Source organism: Zosterops lateralis (assembly GCF_965231275.1).
Source record: "Zosterops lateralis genome assembly, chromosome: 4".
NCBI lineage: Eukaryota > Metazoa > Chordata > Aves > Passeriformes > Zosteropidae > Zosterops > Zosterops lateralis.
In genome coordinates this window covers 20,922,471-20,941,692 of record NC_139765.1, presented here as the reverse complement: position 1 = coordinate 20,941,692, position 19,222 = coordinate 20,922,471, and the positions used below count along the sequence as shown (strand labels likewise).

The 19,222-nt window shown below is 44.1% G+C and overlaps 1 protein-coding gene across 1 annotated transcript in view; it reads left to right on the top strand.

The window, feature by feature from the left end:
• The window catches only part of SYN3 (synapsin III), a 205,755-nt gene that overhangs the window by 51,215 nt on the left and 135,318 nt on the right, over nucleotides 1-19,222 (top strand). Inside the window, exons 5-6 of the mRNA XM_083860411.1 lie at nucleotides 5,864-5,955; nucleotides 17,441-17,597. Of these exons, the coding sequence (XP_083716537.1) occupies nucleotides 5,864-5,955; nucleotides 17,441-17,597 (249 nt within the window). The remainder of the gene's footprint in view (nucleotides 1-5,863; nucleotides 5,956-17,440; nucleotides 17,598-19,222) is intronic.

Below are 19,222 nucleotides of genomic sequence, written 5' to 3'. Positions count from 1 at the left end.
GTCATGCAACAGTTCTCGGAGGGGTCTCCAAACATGAACTGTGCAGGGTTCCGTGCCGAGGTGATTTTTAACTCCAATTCCAGGGAGCTGATCAGAATGGCTTCATATTTCAGAAGCCTAGAGTCGGTCAACCACTTTTCTGCCTTTTGTTGTAGAATGTTTCTCACATCGTGAGGGGTGTAAACTATCAAAGAGGCCCTGAAGGTGATTTTCCTCGCCTCCTCTACCAGGAGCGCCACCGCGACTATGGCCTGCAAGCACGTAGGCCATCCCCGACTCACAGGATCTAGGATTTTTGATAAAAATCCTATGGGTTTTCTTTTTCTGGCCCATTCCTGAGTCAGGACTCCCTGTGCAGTTTGCTCACTGACATCTACAAACAATTGGAACTCCTTATTCACGTCTGGGAGGGTCAGTACTGGCGCAGTCATGAGGACCTCTTTCAATTTTTGAAAATCCAATTCATCCTGATCAGTCCACTTCACTCTGTCGGTGTTTAACCTTTCATAAAGAAATTTCACCTTTTCACTGAAACCTTCAATCCATTGCCTGCAGTACCCCAGGAGCCCTAATACTTGGCGTATCTGCCTTTTAGTTTTTGGAGCGGGCAATGCTATAATTCCCGCGACCCTCTCAGAGTCTAATTTCTTTTTCCCTTGGGATAGCCAATGACCCAAATATTTCACTTCGGGCTCCGTGAACTGCAGTTTGGATTTTGAAACTTTCAGACCCTTATCTCCAATGAAATTCAGCAATGCCACAGTACATTCCCTCACACTTTCCTCAGAGGATCCAGCTATTAGCAGATCATCCACATACTGCAACAGTTTTGTCCCTTCCTTCGCGGTGAATTGAGTCAAGAGGTGCTCCAGAGCCTGTCTGAACAGATTAGGGGATTCCACAAATCCTTGGGGAAGCACTGTCCATCTTAACTGTTGTTTTCTGTTGGTATCGGGATCCTCCCACTGAAAAGCAAAGTCATCTCTGCTTTTCTCACCCAAGGGGCAAGTCCAAAATGCGTCTTTTAGGTCAATCACACTATACCACACATCCTCGGGTGTGAGCTGATTCAATAAAGTATATGGATTGGCCACTACTGGAAATCTAGTCCTGGTTCGAGCGTTCACCGCCCTCAAATCCTGAACTAGCCAATAACTTCCATCTGCCTTTTTCACAGCCAGTATAGGGGTGTTATGGGGGGACATGCATGGCTCTATTGTTCCTCCCTTCAAAAGGTCATCGATTACCCGTTTCAATCCCTTTCTCCCTTCCAGGGGAATGGGATACTGTTTGACCCATATAGGGTCCTCGGGGTTCTCGATTATGATGTGAATGGGGTCTATTTCTAGCTTCCCCACCTCTCCTTTAGAGTGCCATACCTCCGGATTGATGTCTGCCTCGTCCTTCTTGGTGAGCTTAAACATTTTCACCACTAGATCGGAACTTTTTACAACTATGCTAATTCCAAGGGCGATAATCATATCTCTCCCTAGCAAGTTGTAATCAGCTTCCTCCACCAACAACAAGTTTCCCAAGCAGACTTTGTTTTCTGATTCAATTTCCACATTCTCTATCACTGGCACTCTAAAAGGATCCCCTTTTGCACACACCACCATAACTCTCTCCTCAGTGGCCGTACACCCCTTTGGTAAATGCTGTAAAGTGCTCCTTTCTGCCCCGGTATCCACCAGAAAAATGGTCTCTTGATGCTGGGGACCTACTTTCAATTTTACCAGGGGTTCCTTAGATGTCCTGGTCCCCAAGGTGAAGAGCCATTGACACCCCTAATCCTCCTGAAAAATCTTTTCATCTTTCATCCTTTTCTTACAATCCTTCCGAAGGTGTCCTGCCTTCTTGCAATAGTAACATTCAGGCAGTTCCCTTCTCGTGACTGGGGTTGTCTTGCGGGGGCCTTGAGGCTTTCAGGGTAAGGTTTTATACTTACCCGAAGCCTGCTCCTGTCTTTGGACCTCCTTCACAGCTGCTACCAAGACCTTAGCCTGAACTTTCTGTTTTTCGTCCTCCCTCCTCATGTACACTTTCTGTGCTTCCCTCAGCAATTCTTGCAAGCTCTTATCTTGCCAGCCATCTGTCTTTTCCAACTTTCTCTGGATGTCCTCCCAAGATTTCGCTACAAACTGTGTTTTGAGCAACACTTCCCCCACAGGGGAATTAGGGTCCGTCCCAGAATATATCTGCAGACTTCGCCTCAATCGCTCAATCCATTCGGTGGGGGACTCCTCTTTCCCTTGACATTCATTGAAGGTTTTACTGATATTCTGACCCCTTGGGACAGCTTCCCGAATGCCTTGAATTATGATATTTCTCAGGTCTATCATGCTCCTTCTCCCGTCCTCTGTCTGAGCGTTCCAACTTGGACTAGAGTTGGGCCATTTTTGATCACCGGGTGTCCCTTGTGGGTTTCTCCTGTCCCAGTCTCTGATACCCGCCTGTTTTATCATTTCTCTTTCCTCGTTGTTGAACAGAGATCTCAGGATTGCCATCAGATCCTCATAGGTATAGATGCTGCTTCCTAAGAACTCATCCAACCTATCTGCCACACCAAAAGGATCATCCAACAATTGCCCCATTTCCCTTTTAAAATCTCTTACATCTCCTGTGTTGAGGGGAACATTCACAAACCCGATAACCCCGGGGGCCGTCGGTACCTCCCTTAATGGGAGTAAACTGTGTCCCTCATTCTCACTCTCTCCCCATTCATCACCCATCATCCTTGCTTTCATGCGGGTTCTGCTAGCAGGGGGAGAACTGGTAGCTGTGGGTTGTCTCCCTTTCCCGGACTGCGGGGGTAGAACTGTCGCCTGTGCAGCAGAGGGGATTCTCTCCTCCGCTCGGACCAACCCTGGTTATGGCGGAAAGAGTGAACGGGAGTGCTCCCATGCTTGTGCAGACAGGATCTCAGAGGGGGCTCCCGCAGTCATGGCGTCTATCGACGGGGGCGCCGCGGACGGACCCAGGCTGGACGGAAGAGGTAAGAGAGGGGGTGGCAGCAAAGGGACTGCCAGCGGGGACAATGGATGGGAGACCTGGCTCCCTACTTGGGATGCCTGTGCCCACAAAAGCTGGTTTTGAGGGTCCAAAGGAGCCGTGGGCACCACTTGATCTGGAGAGGGTGGTGAATTCGGCCCATTGTAAGGAGGTGGGAGGTGATCCAGGGGGTCCCAGGGCTCGGTCCCAGTTCCGGGCCACCTTTTCTGTTTCATCGGGAACAAACCTGCTCGGGTGTTCAGCCAGAGCCGAGCATATTCCCTCTCCTCAGGGTCTGAGGGGCTCTTGTTTTCCACATAGTGATTCAGCTCACTACATGTCCAATTTTCAAATGATCCTAACACTGGCCACGTAAGGTGGCTCCTCAGTTCTTCACCACCCCACACATCCATGCAATAATACACCATCTTTTCTTTGGACTTCCTTTTTCTCTGAGGGCAATCTCCCCAGTGTTCTAACATCCAACCCAGGGGACTATTTCGGGGGATTTTCATCGTTCCCTTTCCCTTACCGGAGGGGAGTTTTTCTGAGGTCTTTTTCTGGAGTTTACTCTTTCTCTGTCCCATGTTTCACAAATTTCCTTACCAAGTCTTCAAATTCCCTGCAAGTCGACTTTCTGCCTGTGTGTTGTGTCTCTGGTTCTTTCTCAGGGGATGGGGGCTTTTCCGATCACTCACCCCTCCAGCGAGCTGTGCTGAGGGGCCCCTGATTGGTACTCAATCCTTTTTGGATTCTCTTTGGACACTTACCTTGGTCCGCTGGCAAAAAGGGTTTACCAATTCCCGAGCTCTACAGGACGTACCCTTCCCCTTTTTGCACACTCCGTGATCGGTCCCTGTGACTTTCCTAGTCCCAGTTTTGACGAGTGATATGAGAGAGTTTTCACACGAAATTGCTTCCTTCGCGGTCGACCGTTCCCCTCGCGGGAAGACGGAAATGCGACCTTGAAGTCCACACTCGCTTCGTGATCAGATCACGTCTCACACACTCGCCCGATCACCCGCTCAACCAGCAGTACTTACGGCTCCTTTTCCTGCGTGGATGTCTTCGTGCACTTAGACGTTTTACGAGCAATTGTCAGCCACAGCTTTTCGAAGGCCCTTTGCCTTCCCGAGCTCTCTTTGCCCCCGGATCCGTCCTCTCCCCTGTCCTTTTTGTGGTTTTCTCGTCCTAAATTTGGTTCGGAGGTTCGGGTGGAGCCGCGGGGTCTCCTCACTCACCAGGCCGCCAAAATCGGCGGGGGTACCCTTCTGGGTCACGGGTCCCTGCAGCCTCCTCCGAATCCGAGTCACGGCACCAAATCTGTTATAAATGCAATGGCAAATATCGGATTAATAAAAAGACAATTTATTAATAACACTATATCGAACACCAGCAAAATGAGAAAACCACAAAATAGGAAAATAGCAGCGCCGCGCCGGGTGGATAGGGGTCTGCACACCAGGGTACAAGACGCTCAAATCCACGCCGTGCAGTTCTCAGTCCACCGTTTTATAGGATTTTTCTGCCCTTAGGCAGTCCAGGTGTCCAGGGTGGGCTGAATAGTCCAAATTTCTTTTTGATGGCCTTCCCAGATCTTGTCAAATCCCGTTAATCCATTCCGGGAAGGTTCTTTCTTATGCCAATTATACAGGTCAGTCTTATGTTGATTTCAGTTTGCATGTCGTGCCAGGGCGTTGATGAAATCTGCATTGTCGTCAAGAAGGAATTCTCCTTGCATTGGCGAGGAAGTGATTCTTATCGGGGCTGGCTAGCATCTTTGTCCAGTCTGATGATCCTTGTCCTGTTTCGCAACTGAAGCCATGCAGGCTGGGGAGGAACGATTTGCTTCCTACTGGATTTTACATTTTATTAACATTGTTCTTATTATACATCGGATTATTATTGTTTCATACACGAATTTTTACCCCAAATTTATCACATTCCTGACACTATCTTTTGATTGCAACTAATAGAAGTAGCAGAAGAACGTTAAACAGTACAAGGATCTCAATAAAGTCGTAAGTATTAGCAGCACCATCTGAGTGCTCTGGATTAGATAGCTACTGGTTAGAAGATGATTTTACTGCTGCCCAGTCTTCATCATACTAAGTCTGAAAAAACGCTTTAAAAGGAAGTGGGGGGGAAACCTGCTGGAAGGGAGAAGACTAAATTTTCTGCCTCAAAAAAATGAAACCTGTTTATTTATATTTGTCATAATCACCCCTGTGTCTTTTGCTCCCCACAGCTGAAATATCCCTTGGCAATCTTTCCAGCCTTGCAAATCGTGCTTCTTTTAAACTACAAAGTCTTTTAATGATTGAGCAGCTCTCTAAATAACTTACCCAGCTTTGCTAACTCTTTAATAGTAAAAATCTTAATAAGCAAATTGCATCAAGTGACCTCTGCTTAACACCTTCCTGCAGCATGAGGTTTAAAAAGTTTAAATCTTTTGTATTAGGTTTATAGCTAGCCAGTGGCATGGCAGCCAACTCAGACATAATTCTAAATGGATGTCTCCTAGTGGAAACTTGGAATTTGAATTCAAATTACCTTACCTCTTTTTATTATTACCATTATTATTATTATTCTTTCCTGTGTGCATTTTCAGCCTGCTCATTCTTAATTCCTTCAGTACTTATTACTGCAATAAACCTAATCCTGTGTACTTTTACACCCCAAGTGTGGGAGCCATAAATACTTCTGCAATCTTTCAGGGCAAACCAGCTATAACTGGATCTCCAGTTGCCTCACAGAAAAAAAAAGAAAACAAAAAAGAAGGCACATTCCAGATGGAGAAAATTCTGCATCTGTGTCTGTGTGTTTGTTTCTCTGTCTCCTTTGAGTAACACGTTGTCCTTTTTCTCCACTCCAGGCCAAGTTCTCTGAGTTGAACCTGGCTGCTTACGTCATGGGTGGCTGCATGGTGGACATGCAGGTCATGAGGAACGGCACCAAGGTGGTCAGGTGAGGAGCACCAGCTGGTCTTGGAAATCAGGCTTTGTGGATCAATGTTGGGACAAGCAGGCCAGCCTCAGGGGGTGACAAATATCTGAATCAGGGCAGCACAGTCTGATAGCTTTGAGGATTATTGAAAGTGGTGAAAAGATTGGCCTGACTCTGGTGATTTATATGAAGTCTCAGGCACCCATTATGCCATACAGTCATTGTTTCCAGTCTCGACCCTTCATGCAACAGTACATGTGTCCTTCCCAGGTTCTTTTTACCCTCCACTCTCCCAAGAAAAGGGACAACAGATCTACTTCTCCGTTGATTTTTCTCTCCTTCTCTGTCAACTAACCCTCATTTTAAACAGTGGCTCTAATTCATTAGCCTGCCTGTCTTAGGCCCTGATCCCAGTGGACTACCCTTGCAATGGCCACCAAGGCCAGATGACCAGATCGAGAGCAGCCCTGAGAAGAAGGACTTGGGGGTGTTGGAGGACGAGAAGCTTGACATAAGCCAGCAGTATGCTCCCACAGCCCTGAAAGCAAACTGCATCCTGGGCTGCCTCCAAAGAAGCATGGCCAGCAGGGCAAGGGAGGGGATTCTGCCCCTCTGCTCTGTTCTGGTGACACCTCACCTGGAGTAGTGCATCCAGCTCTGGGGCACCCAATGTAAGAAGGACGTGGACCTGTTAGAGTCCAAAGGAGGGCCATGACAACTGTCAGGGGGTTGAAACACCTCTCCTGTGAAGACAGGCTGAGAGTTGGGGTTCAACCTAGGGGTGAGAAGGCTCCAGTGGGACCTTATAGGACCTTCAAGTACCTAAAGTGAACTACAATAGAGTTTTTCAAGGGCATGTAGTGATACGACAAGGGGGAATGGCTTTAAATTGGATGGGGGTAGATTTAGGTTATGTATCAGGAAAATATCCTTTACTGTGGGGGTGGTGAGGCACAGGCACAGGCTGCCCAGAGAAGGTGTGGGTGCTCATGCCTAGCAGTGTTCAGTGTTGGATGGTGCTTGCCCTGCTCATGGCAAGGGGGTTGGAACTGGATGAACTTAAGGGTCCCTTCCAATGCAAGCTATTCTGTGATTCTATGATCCTGATGCTCGTAGCCTGATTTGCTCCTGAAATGCCACTTTTTTACTTTATGAGAGATTCACAGTGTTCTGGTTTTGCCCTGTGGTATATCTCAGAGGTAATACCTATCTCTGATTGGTTTGAGTTTCTGTCCTACTAGCATTACTTCATAATTGCAGTCATTGCAAGTGGACTCTTTTCCCAAACAAGGCTTCTCCAATCACACATCCAATTCATTTCCCAAAAGATTGCTCCCTTTCTTTCAAGCACCAGAGTGACAGCAATTTGGAGCTAATGTTAGATGAATCTCTACAAGTTTTATGTAAGGAATAGTGTATGTTGTCACATCTGTGTATGATGCCTCTGTTTACCTTCACCAATATTACCTTCCACTCTATTATTCCCAAGCCTTCATCTTTATGGGTTCCTGTCATTGCAACTCTACATTTCATCTCTGACACAACAGCTTTTCTCTGTGTTGAAATCTCATTGCTGTCCCGAATTAATGTTTCTAGCCACCCTGCTTCTTTTCGTACAGTTCCTTTGCACTTTTTGGTGTATTCAGCATCTTTGAGTTTAATACTGTTGACAAATTTAATCAATGCTTTTCCTGTTTGCAAAATTAAAGGCAGAGATACATAATAAAGCATGCAGTGATATTTTTGAAAGGGATTATTAGAACAGCTGAAAAACGGTGATTTTGAGCATGCTGGCCTCAGTTTAATTTCTCAAAATCTCATTTCCAGTCCAAATAGTGCAAAGCAAAACATGTCACTGTCAATTAGGTATGATTGTGGTCCATCAATTCACATCAGGCCTTGACGTCTCTCTAAGTACATCCACAAGTCTCCATTTGTTCTTTGGTAAAATTTCACAAGTCTCTGCTAAAAACCTTTAAAGTTGTGTCTGTTACATGCATTTGCTTTCTCCTGTGCCACAAATGTCTGTTTCTGAGTGAAACAAAGTATTATGTCCCATGAACATAGTGCTGGAGCACTCATCAGACAGTGTGCAGTGCTAATGCACTCCCGTGTTTGCTTGCTCATGATGCTGGAAGGTTTCCCAAGAACCATTTCCTAGCTTGATCACATCTTCATTTTTCTTCCTGTGACTTTCCTCTCAAAGCCATTCATACATCTGCCAGAAAGATCTTGAGCTATTAAACTGAAACTGAAGACAAAATTTATTTCGCAAAACTGTCTGGGGCATGGTGTTCATGTTTCTGCTCACAGTGAACACACAAGTATTCCAGCTACCATTTTTGCATGGATATTTATATGTGAAATGTGTGGGGTTTTGAATGGCATTAGCTCAGATTTCTTTTTGTTTTCATTCCTGCATGTTTAAGGACACATTTGCATTTTGGGAAGTGGATTTGGTAAATACATACTTGTCTGGATATGCAATTTATATAGCATATGCTACATGCCATAATCCTTGCAACCAGCAAATATTTGTTTACAGCCTGTGCTGATGTGCCCCTGTTGTGCCCAGCTCAGCAAGTTTAAGAGCTCAGGTCAGCCAACTTCCGCAGCAATGCTCTAGCAAGTATAGAAATTAAAACTCTTTTTTACTTTAGAAGGTGAATTGTGGAACTGAGCTGTGTAGAGGCACCTCGACCCATCCACAGGGGTGCAGCTGCTTCTCACTCCCTTCAAGTCCCACCATCCCATCCACAGCCATATTCTGCCTGGCCACAGACACCCTTCAGAGTTCCCAGCCACAGACACCTTCAACTCACATGTGTGCACCAATCCTGCTGCTTCTGTCAGCTTTTTTTCCATCACTTATTAGGCTTCTGTTAATTATTGAGCAAAACATTCAGTCAAAATGCTTCTAGATGGTGAAATACAGTACTCATCACATTTTTTGAATACCCAGAGCCATGGAAATCCCACTGACAATTTATAAGAAGGTACAGAACTGTCTTGCTAACAAGCACATTTGGGATTCCCCCCTGTAGGAGCCCTGCCTGCTTCACATTCCTCTTCAAAGGGAGAGCAATAGAATGTAGCAGTTTAGTGGAAAGACAGTGAATATACTACAGAGCAGTAGATTTAAATCACTGAAATAATAAATTTCTTAAGAGCAACAATTCATGTTCATCATATTCATATTCAGCAACCACTGGGCTGTCCTCTCCAATTTGACATTATGTTTACTGACAAACTATCTAACAATTTATTAGCCTATTAAATTCTGTCATTTTGGAGCAGGTCTCCTAGTTCTTTCTTTAAACAAGAAATACCAGATGACACATGTAAAGCAAAGTTTTTTTCTGCTGATTACTTGGTATTTTCTGACACCTTGGAGTTAAGGTATTCTTTCACACCCCATTTCAACTGATTTGAAAAGCACCAGGAAAAAATTCTGGTTCTATTACTTGGAATATAAATCCCCTAATAAGAAGGTATAACAGTCCTTAAAGCCTTCCATTTACCACTTGCCTCAGAAAAGTTAAAAACAAACAAACAAAAACAAACAACAACAAAAAAAACCCCAACAAAATGCTTTAGAAATATTATTGGCAATTACAGAAAGCAAAGGCATGGACATATACATAACTCCTAGCCTTTGTATTTTGAAATAAGTAGCTATGAGTAAGTTATCAAACAATCTAACTGAAGCCAGGTATTACTTTGCTTGCCTCAGTTTTAAAACAAGCATGGCTCCAAGAATTTAATTTTACAGTAAGAATGTTCTCCGGCTTCTCTTTTTTAGCTACTACATTCTGCACATCTGTAGGAGGGGGTGGAGGATTTGATAGTGTTCAGTGAAATGTGCTGCTGGAGTCAGAGGCTATCATCTAACAAATCTAAAAAACTGCATCTCTGTTTTCTGTGCCAGTTCCACCATGGTTTGCAAAGGCCCCATCAGCCTGTTCAGCATATTACCTCGAGACAGAGACCTGGCCATGGAGTATCTTGTGCAGTCTCTAACCAAAAACTTTTCTGTGTCAGTGCCCCTTGCCCTGACTGAGGACACTGGTGGGATGAGCTGGGCACCAGGAGCAGTATTGGGATCATCCAGGACTGGTGTGGTGCAGAATCTCCCATACATTGGTCCTTGTTACCCCAGCCCTTATTTGGAATAAATTGGCAGTAGACCTTCCCTATTGAAAAGTTAAATAGGGGAAGCAGGAGGTAGAGTTTATTCGTCCCAAAGGATCCCTCACCAACTTAGACATAGCAATCCTTACAACAGAAAAATGGAATCATTTTGGGGTGCAATAGCTGGCATACTAAACAGTGTGTAAAAACAAATGTGAGTTTACGCCTACTTTTAAAACACTGGGATGGATTCTTCATCCTTCTCCCGATGAATATACAACCTCCTTTTGGACAGGTCTACACATACAAACAGAAAGAGACAGAGTGAACCATCTGGAATTTAATTTACTCTAGAAAGCTCTTGGACTGTGTCACTTTTACTGGGGTTAGATGTTAGGAATGGGATTTTTATTTTCACATTCCTCTGAAGGGCCCTTCATATCAATATTTTGGCAGTGGAAAGAGGCTGTCAGTGTTGGCACTGCAGCCACTCTGAGGTGCACTTATGCTTTCAGAATAATATAAAAGTTTCTAAGTAGAAATGAAAATTTGGGCTGTGCCTGTTTCTGACAGAAATATTTAGACTCCCAAACTATGATCTCAGGTTCTGTATTTGATTAAATGCTTGACTGTTGGGCTTCACAAGACTTCAGCTATTAAATCCAGTAGATATAATGCAGGGATATGTTGAAAATCTGGACTGTTCTTTTACCTGGGAATACTAATGTCTTTGGGAGCATTTCAGACCTTTAAGGATATAAATTAATCATGCACCAGACTGCTCTCATCTCTTGTCTCCCTGTAGAGCTTCCTCTTTTGCCATTGGGGCCAATCATCCAGGGGAGAAAGCCCATTTTCATGTTTGCATGGGAGCTATCAGAGTAGTGGCCATACCACTTACAGTGTGGTGCACAGGCTCCGTGCAACCTCATAGCACAGAGAGCAGCTGGTGGACCAGGAGATGCCCAGGGCCTGAAGTGGGGAGGACCCTGCCAGGAGAAATGGCCCTGGTGGGTGTAGTGGGGTGTCCAAAATGACAGCAAAGGAAACAGGAACCAAGGACAAAGCCTTGCTGTGGGGAAGGACCTCTGACATGGAATGATGTTTAGCTCTACAGGCCTTGCCTGGATGTGACCTGTCTGTGTAAGGTGTGTGTCTTCCCCTGCTTGCCCTTGCTACTCACAGCCATGGTGGGGTCAGTGAATTCTCCAGTTTGTCCACATAAGCCCATTCATTCTCGTAGTTAACACTGACATTCCTGTTGCTTCCAGCTGATTCAGTGCTTCTACAATGCTCTGTGCTGTGACAACAGGACAGCAGCCTGTTGAATCACCATCCCCAAAATTCCTGAAGGTGCTTTTTTCCTTAAACATATTTTTACACTGTGAGCTGCAGTACAGTCACTGCATGAGGAAGCAAATCCTTTTATGTGGGAGAGGTAGAGAAGAAACTGGCCAGCCTACAGGTGTTTCCCTGCTATTCAGAGCTTGCAGGTTCCAGATGTGTAGTCTGACTGAAAAAGTTCTGTCTGCTGCAGGATGCAAGACTCTTGAAAGCCCAGTGAGGACACTGTCCTCTGCCCACAGCATTTTTCCCATCCCAGTAGGTTCACTCACCCCAAAGGTCCATTGAGAAGCAGCCTGAAAGGGGCATGGAGGTTTTCTATCCTAAAGAGTCCATGCTTACTTACCACACAGTAGTTGCATGTTACTAGAAGGATAATTTCTTGTCTCTCCAGGACTATTTGTTTACAAGAGTTGATGGTTTCTTGTAGCTCTTCTACAGGGACAATGTCCAGGAAGGTCATGGGAGTAGCTACTGTTCCTGGACACTGATGTAGGAAATATTGGTAGGCAGTAGGTCATTTTCCAGCTTCTCGTGTTCCAGGAAGCTTGTGCCAAAGACAAACTCCAGCTGTTGTCTATTCCCTATCTTTTTTAATTTAACTCTTGAAATAATTAGGGTCTTTTTTGAAATGTCTTTTTCCAGTTATTTTTTGTTGTTTTGGGGGGTGGGGTGGTGGTGTTCTGGTTGGTTGGTTGGTTGTTTTTCTGCTTCCAAACCAAATTTCTGCAATTTTCTGTGAAGTTGCAAATAGGAGAAAAAATGGAAGAAACTGATAGGGAAAGTTTAGAATTCTAGCCAGATAGAAAAATATGCTGACCTCATGGTTCTCCGAAGTTTCACAGAAAGTGCCACATGGTGGAGTACAATATGTGCTATGAATTTAACACTGAGAAACATTTGGGCAATATTTTTTCTATTGATGGTATGGCAATCCATAAATGTAAGGAGAAGTGTGTGCAACAGCCTATAGGCTTTTGAAAATTCGGTTTAGGCAAGGGACCAATGTGCCAAATGACCACTTTCCTCACTTAAATACCCTGCAGAGACAATGAGCTGGGGCAAGGTGTCTAACAGGCTACACCCTAGCAAGCCAAGTTACATATGAAGCAATATAACACCTCTAGTAAACATTTATAAACTGAAAAATTATTCCCATATGAAGGATGACCTATTATTGTTTTTCACTAATAACTAATATCTCTCCCCATCTCTCCCCTCTTCACTTGCCTGTTCCTGTCTTTTTTTCTTTTTTTTTTTTTTTTTTTTTTTTTTTTTTTTTTTTTTTTTCTGAGCAGGAAGTACAAAGGAGAAGAGACAGGAGGGTGTGATTACTTATGTATTTATTCTCAGTTACTTCCACCTCAGCTCCTGCTGCTAAACAGCTGCTTGGAGGCCTGCTTCTCCCTTCAGGGTTTGCTGATGTCCCAGATGAATGATGCCCCTCTTCACCTCCCTAGCAGCTGGCACCCAGCCAACATGCAGGCAGGATGCTGACAGTTATTGGGAAAACATTTCGCATGCAGGCAGCTGCCAGAAAGCAAAAGTCACTCCTAGCAGAGTGAGGAGCATTTCAGATACTAAACTACTCCCTGACCCTTTTTGCATTTACAGTAATTCTTTCCAATAAGCAATGAGCTGCCAGGTTCTAGAGAACTCAGTAATTATTTAATCCAGGATTAAATACAAGAAAGATTCAAAACTTTTGTATAGTCTTAATTGGTTATTGTTTCAGTTTTAATTGGTTTTGGGTTTTTTTAACTCATCCTGCCATAATTTGTCTCCTTTCCACATGGGTTTTTATTAAGGCTTCTTCCAGGGAATGGCAATCATCCTAATGTCACTTCAGTTAGCCCTGCAGTGAGCATGGGGTTGGGCCAGATGGTTTCCAAAGATCCTCTCCAACCTAAATTACTCTATGACTTTATTCTGTGATGTTGGAACACATTTGGATCACCTTCTGTAAAAGCTTAGGATCACAAGCATTTTTGAAGGCAAGTTGGTGTTGGCAGGTGTGCTTGTTACTACTTTCAGGTTTTGTCTGAGTCCACATGCTTTTCCTTGTCAATGTCAATCAGTTTAGAAGTAAAACGTGTGGCAAACTTTTGAGACTGCCAGGGTACAGTTCGGAGAGTGTGTGACATGATTTAATGGTTAGCTGAGCATTGATCTATGGCTGAGAAGCAAATCAGAGCATCTTCCAGGGTGTCCTCATCTGCCTACAGTGATATTGGTCCTACTGCAACTGTGATTCCTGGCTCCTGCTGCTTTAGCTGCACAGATCTCCCACATCTCCCATGTTTTTTACCCAGCCATTCTCTATTACAATGTTAAAAAAAACCCCAACCAACTGCTTCTCTCCTCCAGCCTAGTAAAGAGAGAGTATTCTTTATTTTATGTTGCTTTCTTTTTTCTCCAAAACCAACTCTGTGTTATTTATATAGGCTATCACATTTGTTTTTTCTTTGAATAACTTCAGCAGGGTTTATTTCTTTCTGTGGAAAATATGACGCAAGGTTTTGACTGAAATGACATTTTTGTCTTAGCAAATTTTCCACTTTACTGAAGCATCAAACAGAATGTCAAATCTAACACTGGAATAGGGGAAAATGTCATTGATTTTGTATTAATTTTCAGTAAGGTAATACCAATGCTATTAACACCCAAGCAAAGCACAAAAAGAACTTGTTCCTATTGGAAATGCAATTTTCTATTAGGTGTCAGACACCCGAGACACTGCATAGTTGAAGGGATTTTTGCACTTCTTGGGCAAAAGTTGCAGCCTCTTATGGCTTGGACTTGTGCCTCAGATGCTTCTCTGAAGGCTTCATTAATTGTCAGTAATGGAAAACTTGTTGTACCATATTGCTAAATTATCCAGTTCTCTTCTTCTCTGTGTCATGCCAGATAGGAAAGGCTTTGGAAGGAATTTTAGTCAGAATGCTTTGATCACTGGGAAGTGTCAGAAAGCTGAATAAAGTCTCCTTGGATAATGGAGGGTAGCCAGAACCTGAAGTGAGGATGTCATCTTCAGTGTCCTAGGAAGACTTTTTCTATTGACACGAAGGGCCAAGTGCCTTGTAAGACTGTCAGTCTTCTAAAAGGAGAGCAAGAGAGCCCATCCTTCTCTAACAACACCAGGAAAATGCTCTCTCACTCCTAATGGGGCTGAAGTATAAAGCACCCTTTTGGCTGCAAGTGATTATGCACAATGGAAAGGGTCATTAGGAAGTATTTTGACAATGACAGAATCAGCTGGGAAAGACCTCTAAGAGCATTGGTCCAGCCATTAATGAGCACTGACATTTTAACCACTAAATCACACCCCTAAGTGCCATATCCACACACCTTTTGAACAGTTCAAGGGATGGTGACTCAACCACTTCCCTGGGCAGATTGTTTCAATGCTTGATAACCGTTTCCATGAATAAGTTTTTCCTGATATCTGCTATGCTCCCCTGGCACAACCTGAGTCCATTCCCTCTTATCCTATACCTTGTTACCTGGGAGAAGAGGCCAATCTCCACCTCACTACAACACGTTCTAGCACCTCAATGTCTTTCTTTCAGCGAGGGACCCAACACTGAACACAGGATTTGAGGTGTGGCCTCACCAGTGTTCGCCACAGGGGGACAATCTAATGTGATGATCACACTATTTCAGATGCAAATAGTGTATTTTGCTGTGTTCTTTCTTCATACCCTTGAATCTCGTTGCACTTCAGTAAGAAAAGCTGAAGGACCAGGAAGCAAGCCAGAGTTATGGCTATATGCAGAAATTAAAAATAGGAGATCTCTTTAAGGCATGAAACCTCCCAGCAGGATTTTCTGTCATCATCTTCTCTACCCCAAAGCAGCTGGGGACCTGATTTCTGCACAGAAATGTTATTGATTGTTATTCATTTTGCCACTGGTCTCCATTTCTCCATTCAGGCTCTGGTGCTCTTCAGCTGATGTTTATTCTCAGCTAGTCCCAGGCCTGGCACTCCATTGCCTTGTTCTCAGTATCCATGGGAACATTCACATTGTTCCACAGCTCAAAACAGGGATTCAGTGTCCACCTTCGCTTTAGAGATTAACTCCTCATCTGCTGCATGAGAGAGTACCCTGCCTTCCTACGGGACACTACAGAGATTGAGAATAGGCTTTTCTACATTAATTCTGTATTCTTGTGTCCGTCGTCTAAGTGGAGAAACTCTTTCTTTGCCAGGATCTGAAAAGACAAGAGCTTTTTTCTTGAGCTTTTGGCTGGCAAAAGTAAAGCCAAAGAAGGCAGTTTCCCAGCCACACTGTGTCCTCCCCCTCTCAGAAATCTGGTTGAGGAGATACACGCCCAGAACTCCTGCCTCTCCAGGCACCACAACTGTTCAGTAACTCAGCACAGACACCAAGCCCTGGTCCTAAGTAGCTGGTTAATCCTTCTTGAGGACCTGTGCCCGGCTCCAGGATACTTTCTACACAGCAAGTCCAGCAGAGTGAAGCAGCTCAGACTTTCCAAGATTTGTATTCACTTGCCATTTCTCAGCAGGGGTCACCACTTGCCTCATCCCCATTGACACCAGGGAGGTCCATAAATCAGCTGCACAGTGAGAGCACAGCCCTCATGATGCTCATTATGCATCTCACTGCTGGAGAAAAGCAGAACCTTTGGTGCCAAGTACATTAGGGAACATGCCTAGGTTTAAAAAACTTCAGGGAAGGGAATCACAACATTTCTAAAGGTTGGCCTCTTGCATCACCAAAGCTGAGCATGTTCCTCACCATGTCTCAGGCGGGCGATAACAAAGGTCCAAGGAGAACAAAGAAAATGAACAGCTTTAAAATAACAAAGCTGTGCTGGGGTTTGTGTACAGTGTTTGTTGCCACAATCTGGCCCAGAGTCACCATCTCACATTTCCCTGCCAGAATGATGGAAATATAAATAGGGGCTATAAACCCAAAGTATTTCCAGATCATACTTCCAAAGGATAGAAATTATAGTCTCTTAGCAAGGAAAATGTTTGAGGGTAGTGAGGTAATGGGACCTGGTTACAGAGCTCATTTCTCTGAAAATCTTTAATACAGCATGGAAATTTTTCTATGTCCTTGATGCAACCTCTGTTAACTTATAAAATAATCCCTTCTTTCAGTGGAAAAGCCTCTGCCTCTGAGAATGAACTGCTGAGCTTCATTTTGGGAACCATTTCTTTCCAGCTGATGTTTCCAGATATTTTTGAATGGCTCCAAAGACAAAGTCAGCAAGGAATGAAATCTGGCTATTTGAAAGATAATCCATTGCCTGTTGGCTTACCTAGAAAGGGCCTCAATTTTCTGTACATTAGCTATGGGCTGCTGCTATTGAACCATAGGAGTCCAAGCTCCAGTCTTGCTAAATAACATTCTGGAAGTCCATACCAGTCACAGCAGCATATAAGGGGCTCTGCTATTTGATTAATTACATTACCATGCCTGTCCTTCACTTGTTGACTCACAGGCATAAGAGCCTGGGATGTGCTGCGTATGTAGTAAACTGATTAAAGGGGGAATGTGTGTCAATGTATGGATGTGTACGAGAGCTTTTTGAAATCTCTTATGATCTTCCCACCCACTGGGCATTGCTTCAATATGGAGCTCAATTGTCAGGAAACAAACTTGCTCCCTCATCTGCGTTGCACATTGCAGCAAGCTTGCCAAGTATGGCCAAGCTCTTAGAAAGAAAAGAGAATCCCCTCACCAGTGAATTTATGACCCTTGGCTCTGCTTGTGGCTTGTTCCTTTGCGTGCCTGAGTGACATGGAAACTGCAGAAAATCTGTTTGGACTGTTTCTATGCTCTCACACTTGCAGTTACATTGGATTTTTCTTTTTTTATTAATGACTAGGGGGTTTTGTTGGGTTTGTTACGTTGTAACACAAGCAATATACCGTGAGAGGCCCAGAGAAGAGCAACACGTATTAGTGAAAAAAAAAGGGAAGAATGGAAAAGAAACAAGGGTGGTTAGAAGTGTTTGGGAGCATTTGAAAGTAAAACACCGCTCTCCTCGTCTTTTCCAGGTCCTTCAAGCCAGATTTTGTCCTGATCCGCCAGCATGCCTACAGCATGGCACTGGGGGAAGACTTCCGCAGCCTCATCATTGGCCTCCAGTATGGTGGCATTCCCACTGTCAACTCCCTCTACTCCATCTACAACTTCTGCAGCAAGCCCTGGGTGGTAAGTGATGATTCAGTTCTGCTGTATGTCAATACTGCAAAGGAGATCTCTGGTACCATTGGGTTGGACTCAATGATCTTGAAGGTCTCTTCCAACCTACACATCCTGTGATTCTGTGATTCTGTGATACCCATAGCATGGCAGGCTCACCTTTCAGAGGTTTCAAAGGAGTTGGTCTCTCCAGGTTAAAATATAAACAACTTTAGGAATCCAGGTGGGAAATATTGAGGGGGGGGGGGTGGGGGGGTGGGGAGGAAGCTACCAGGACTACTTCTTTATCAGCCTCTAGTAATATCAAGGTGTTATTTCTTCACCCTGAGCGGGATGTTTCCCTTGTCCCAGAATCTAAAGGATGGCCAATAGCTGACAGTGCAGTAACACCTAGATTTCTTGTAAAGCATGGGAAAGACCTACACTGGAGAGTTCATGGAGGACTGTCTCCACTGAGAGAGATCCCACATGGGAGCAGGGGAAGACTGTGAGGAGTTCTCCCCCTGAGAAGGAAGGAGGGATTAGTAGAGACAACATGTGATGAACAGAACAAAACCACCATTCCCAATTCTCTTGCACCATGGTTGAGAGGAAGTGGAGAAAGATTAGTCCAGTCAGGGTCATACCATCACACATGTAGAGTTTTTCAACAGTTCCAAAATGAAATGTAATATTATCATGAAGTGTTGGTTCATTGAACCTGAAATGTTGCACCTTGCAAAGACTGAGGCTGAGTCAGCTCCAGATGAGGACAGTGGAGTGTTTTAATATTTTGCTCTGAAAGATCCCTCCACTCATTCTTTAAATTTTGTCAAGTTCACATGAGAATCTCAGAAAACCTTGAAAAATATTATCATTGGCTTTTCTCAGCCCTAAATCAAAGTATGTAATAATTCCCCAGACCATTTCTATGACCAAATCCAAGGCAGCAGAAGCTGCAGAAGCAGGAGAGCTGGAGAGATAAGTTGGCCATGAACCACAAGAGTAAGGCTGGCCATGGCAATACCTGCAGGAAGAAGTAAGATCCTGATACCATTCTGGAATTGGCATATGGATTTTCCAAGCAGTTTCGTCCGAATTGTATTCTCTGATCACTGATGCTTCCAGAATGGAAATTTCCCTGCATTTATCTAGGTTCAAAGCAGGAAACTACAGCTATATGGGTGTGAGAAGGAGATGGGACTTTCCAATATGATGCCATGAACATCTTTTATATGCATTTTCAGGAATTCCCTTACTCATTGCACAAATTGAGCTTTGGGTGAGACGCAATGTTTATAGTAAATGATAACTATCCTCCTCATCGCCTAATTAAGTGGGGTTTTATTGTTGTTTTTTTCCTAGTGGTCCTCAGTGTGTTGGTTGGTAGCTCAAGTCCAGATGAGGTCTGTAGTGACTCAGACTTTTATTTCCATGATTGGGCAGTATTGTATTTAAGTAATTTCTTACTAAAATGGTACCAGTGTAATAAACAGAGTCTTTTCAGTTTTCACCCCTTTTACAACCTTTGTGGGGTTTGTTGAGACCAAAAGAAAGATCTCGTCTTTTCCAAAAATGTTGTCAAGCAGTAGTCAGGGTAGTGAGGCAATCTCACTTTGCCATCACTGTATAGGTGGTTAATGTACAATTGACCT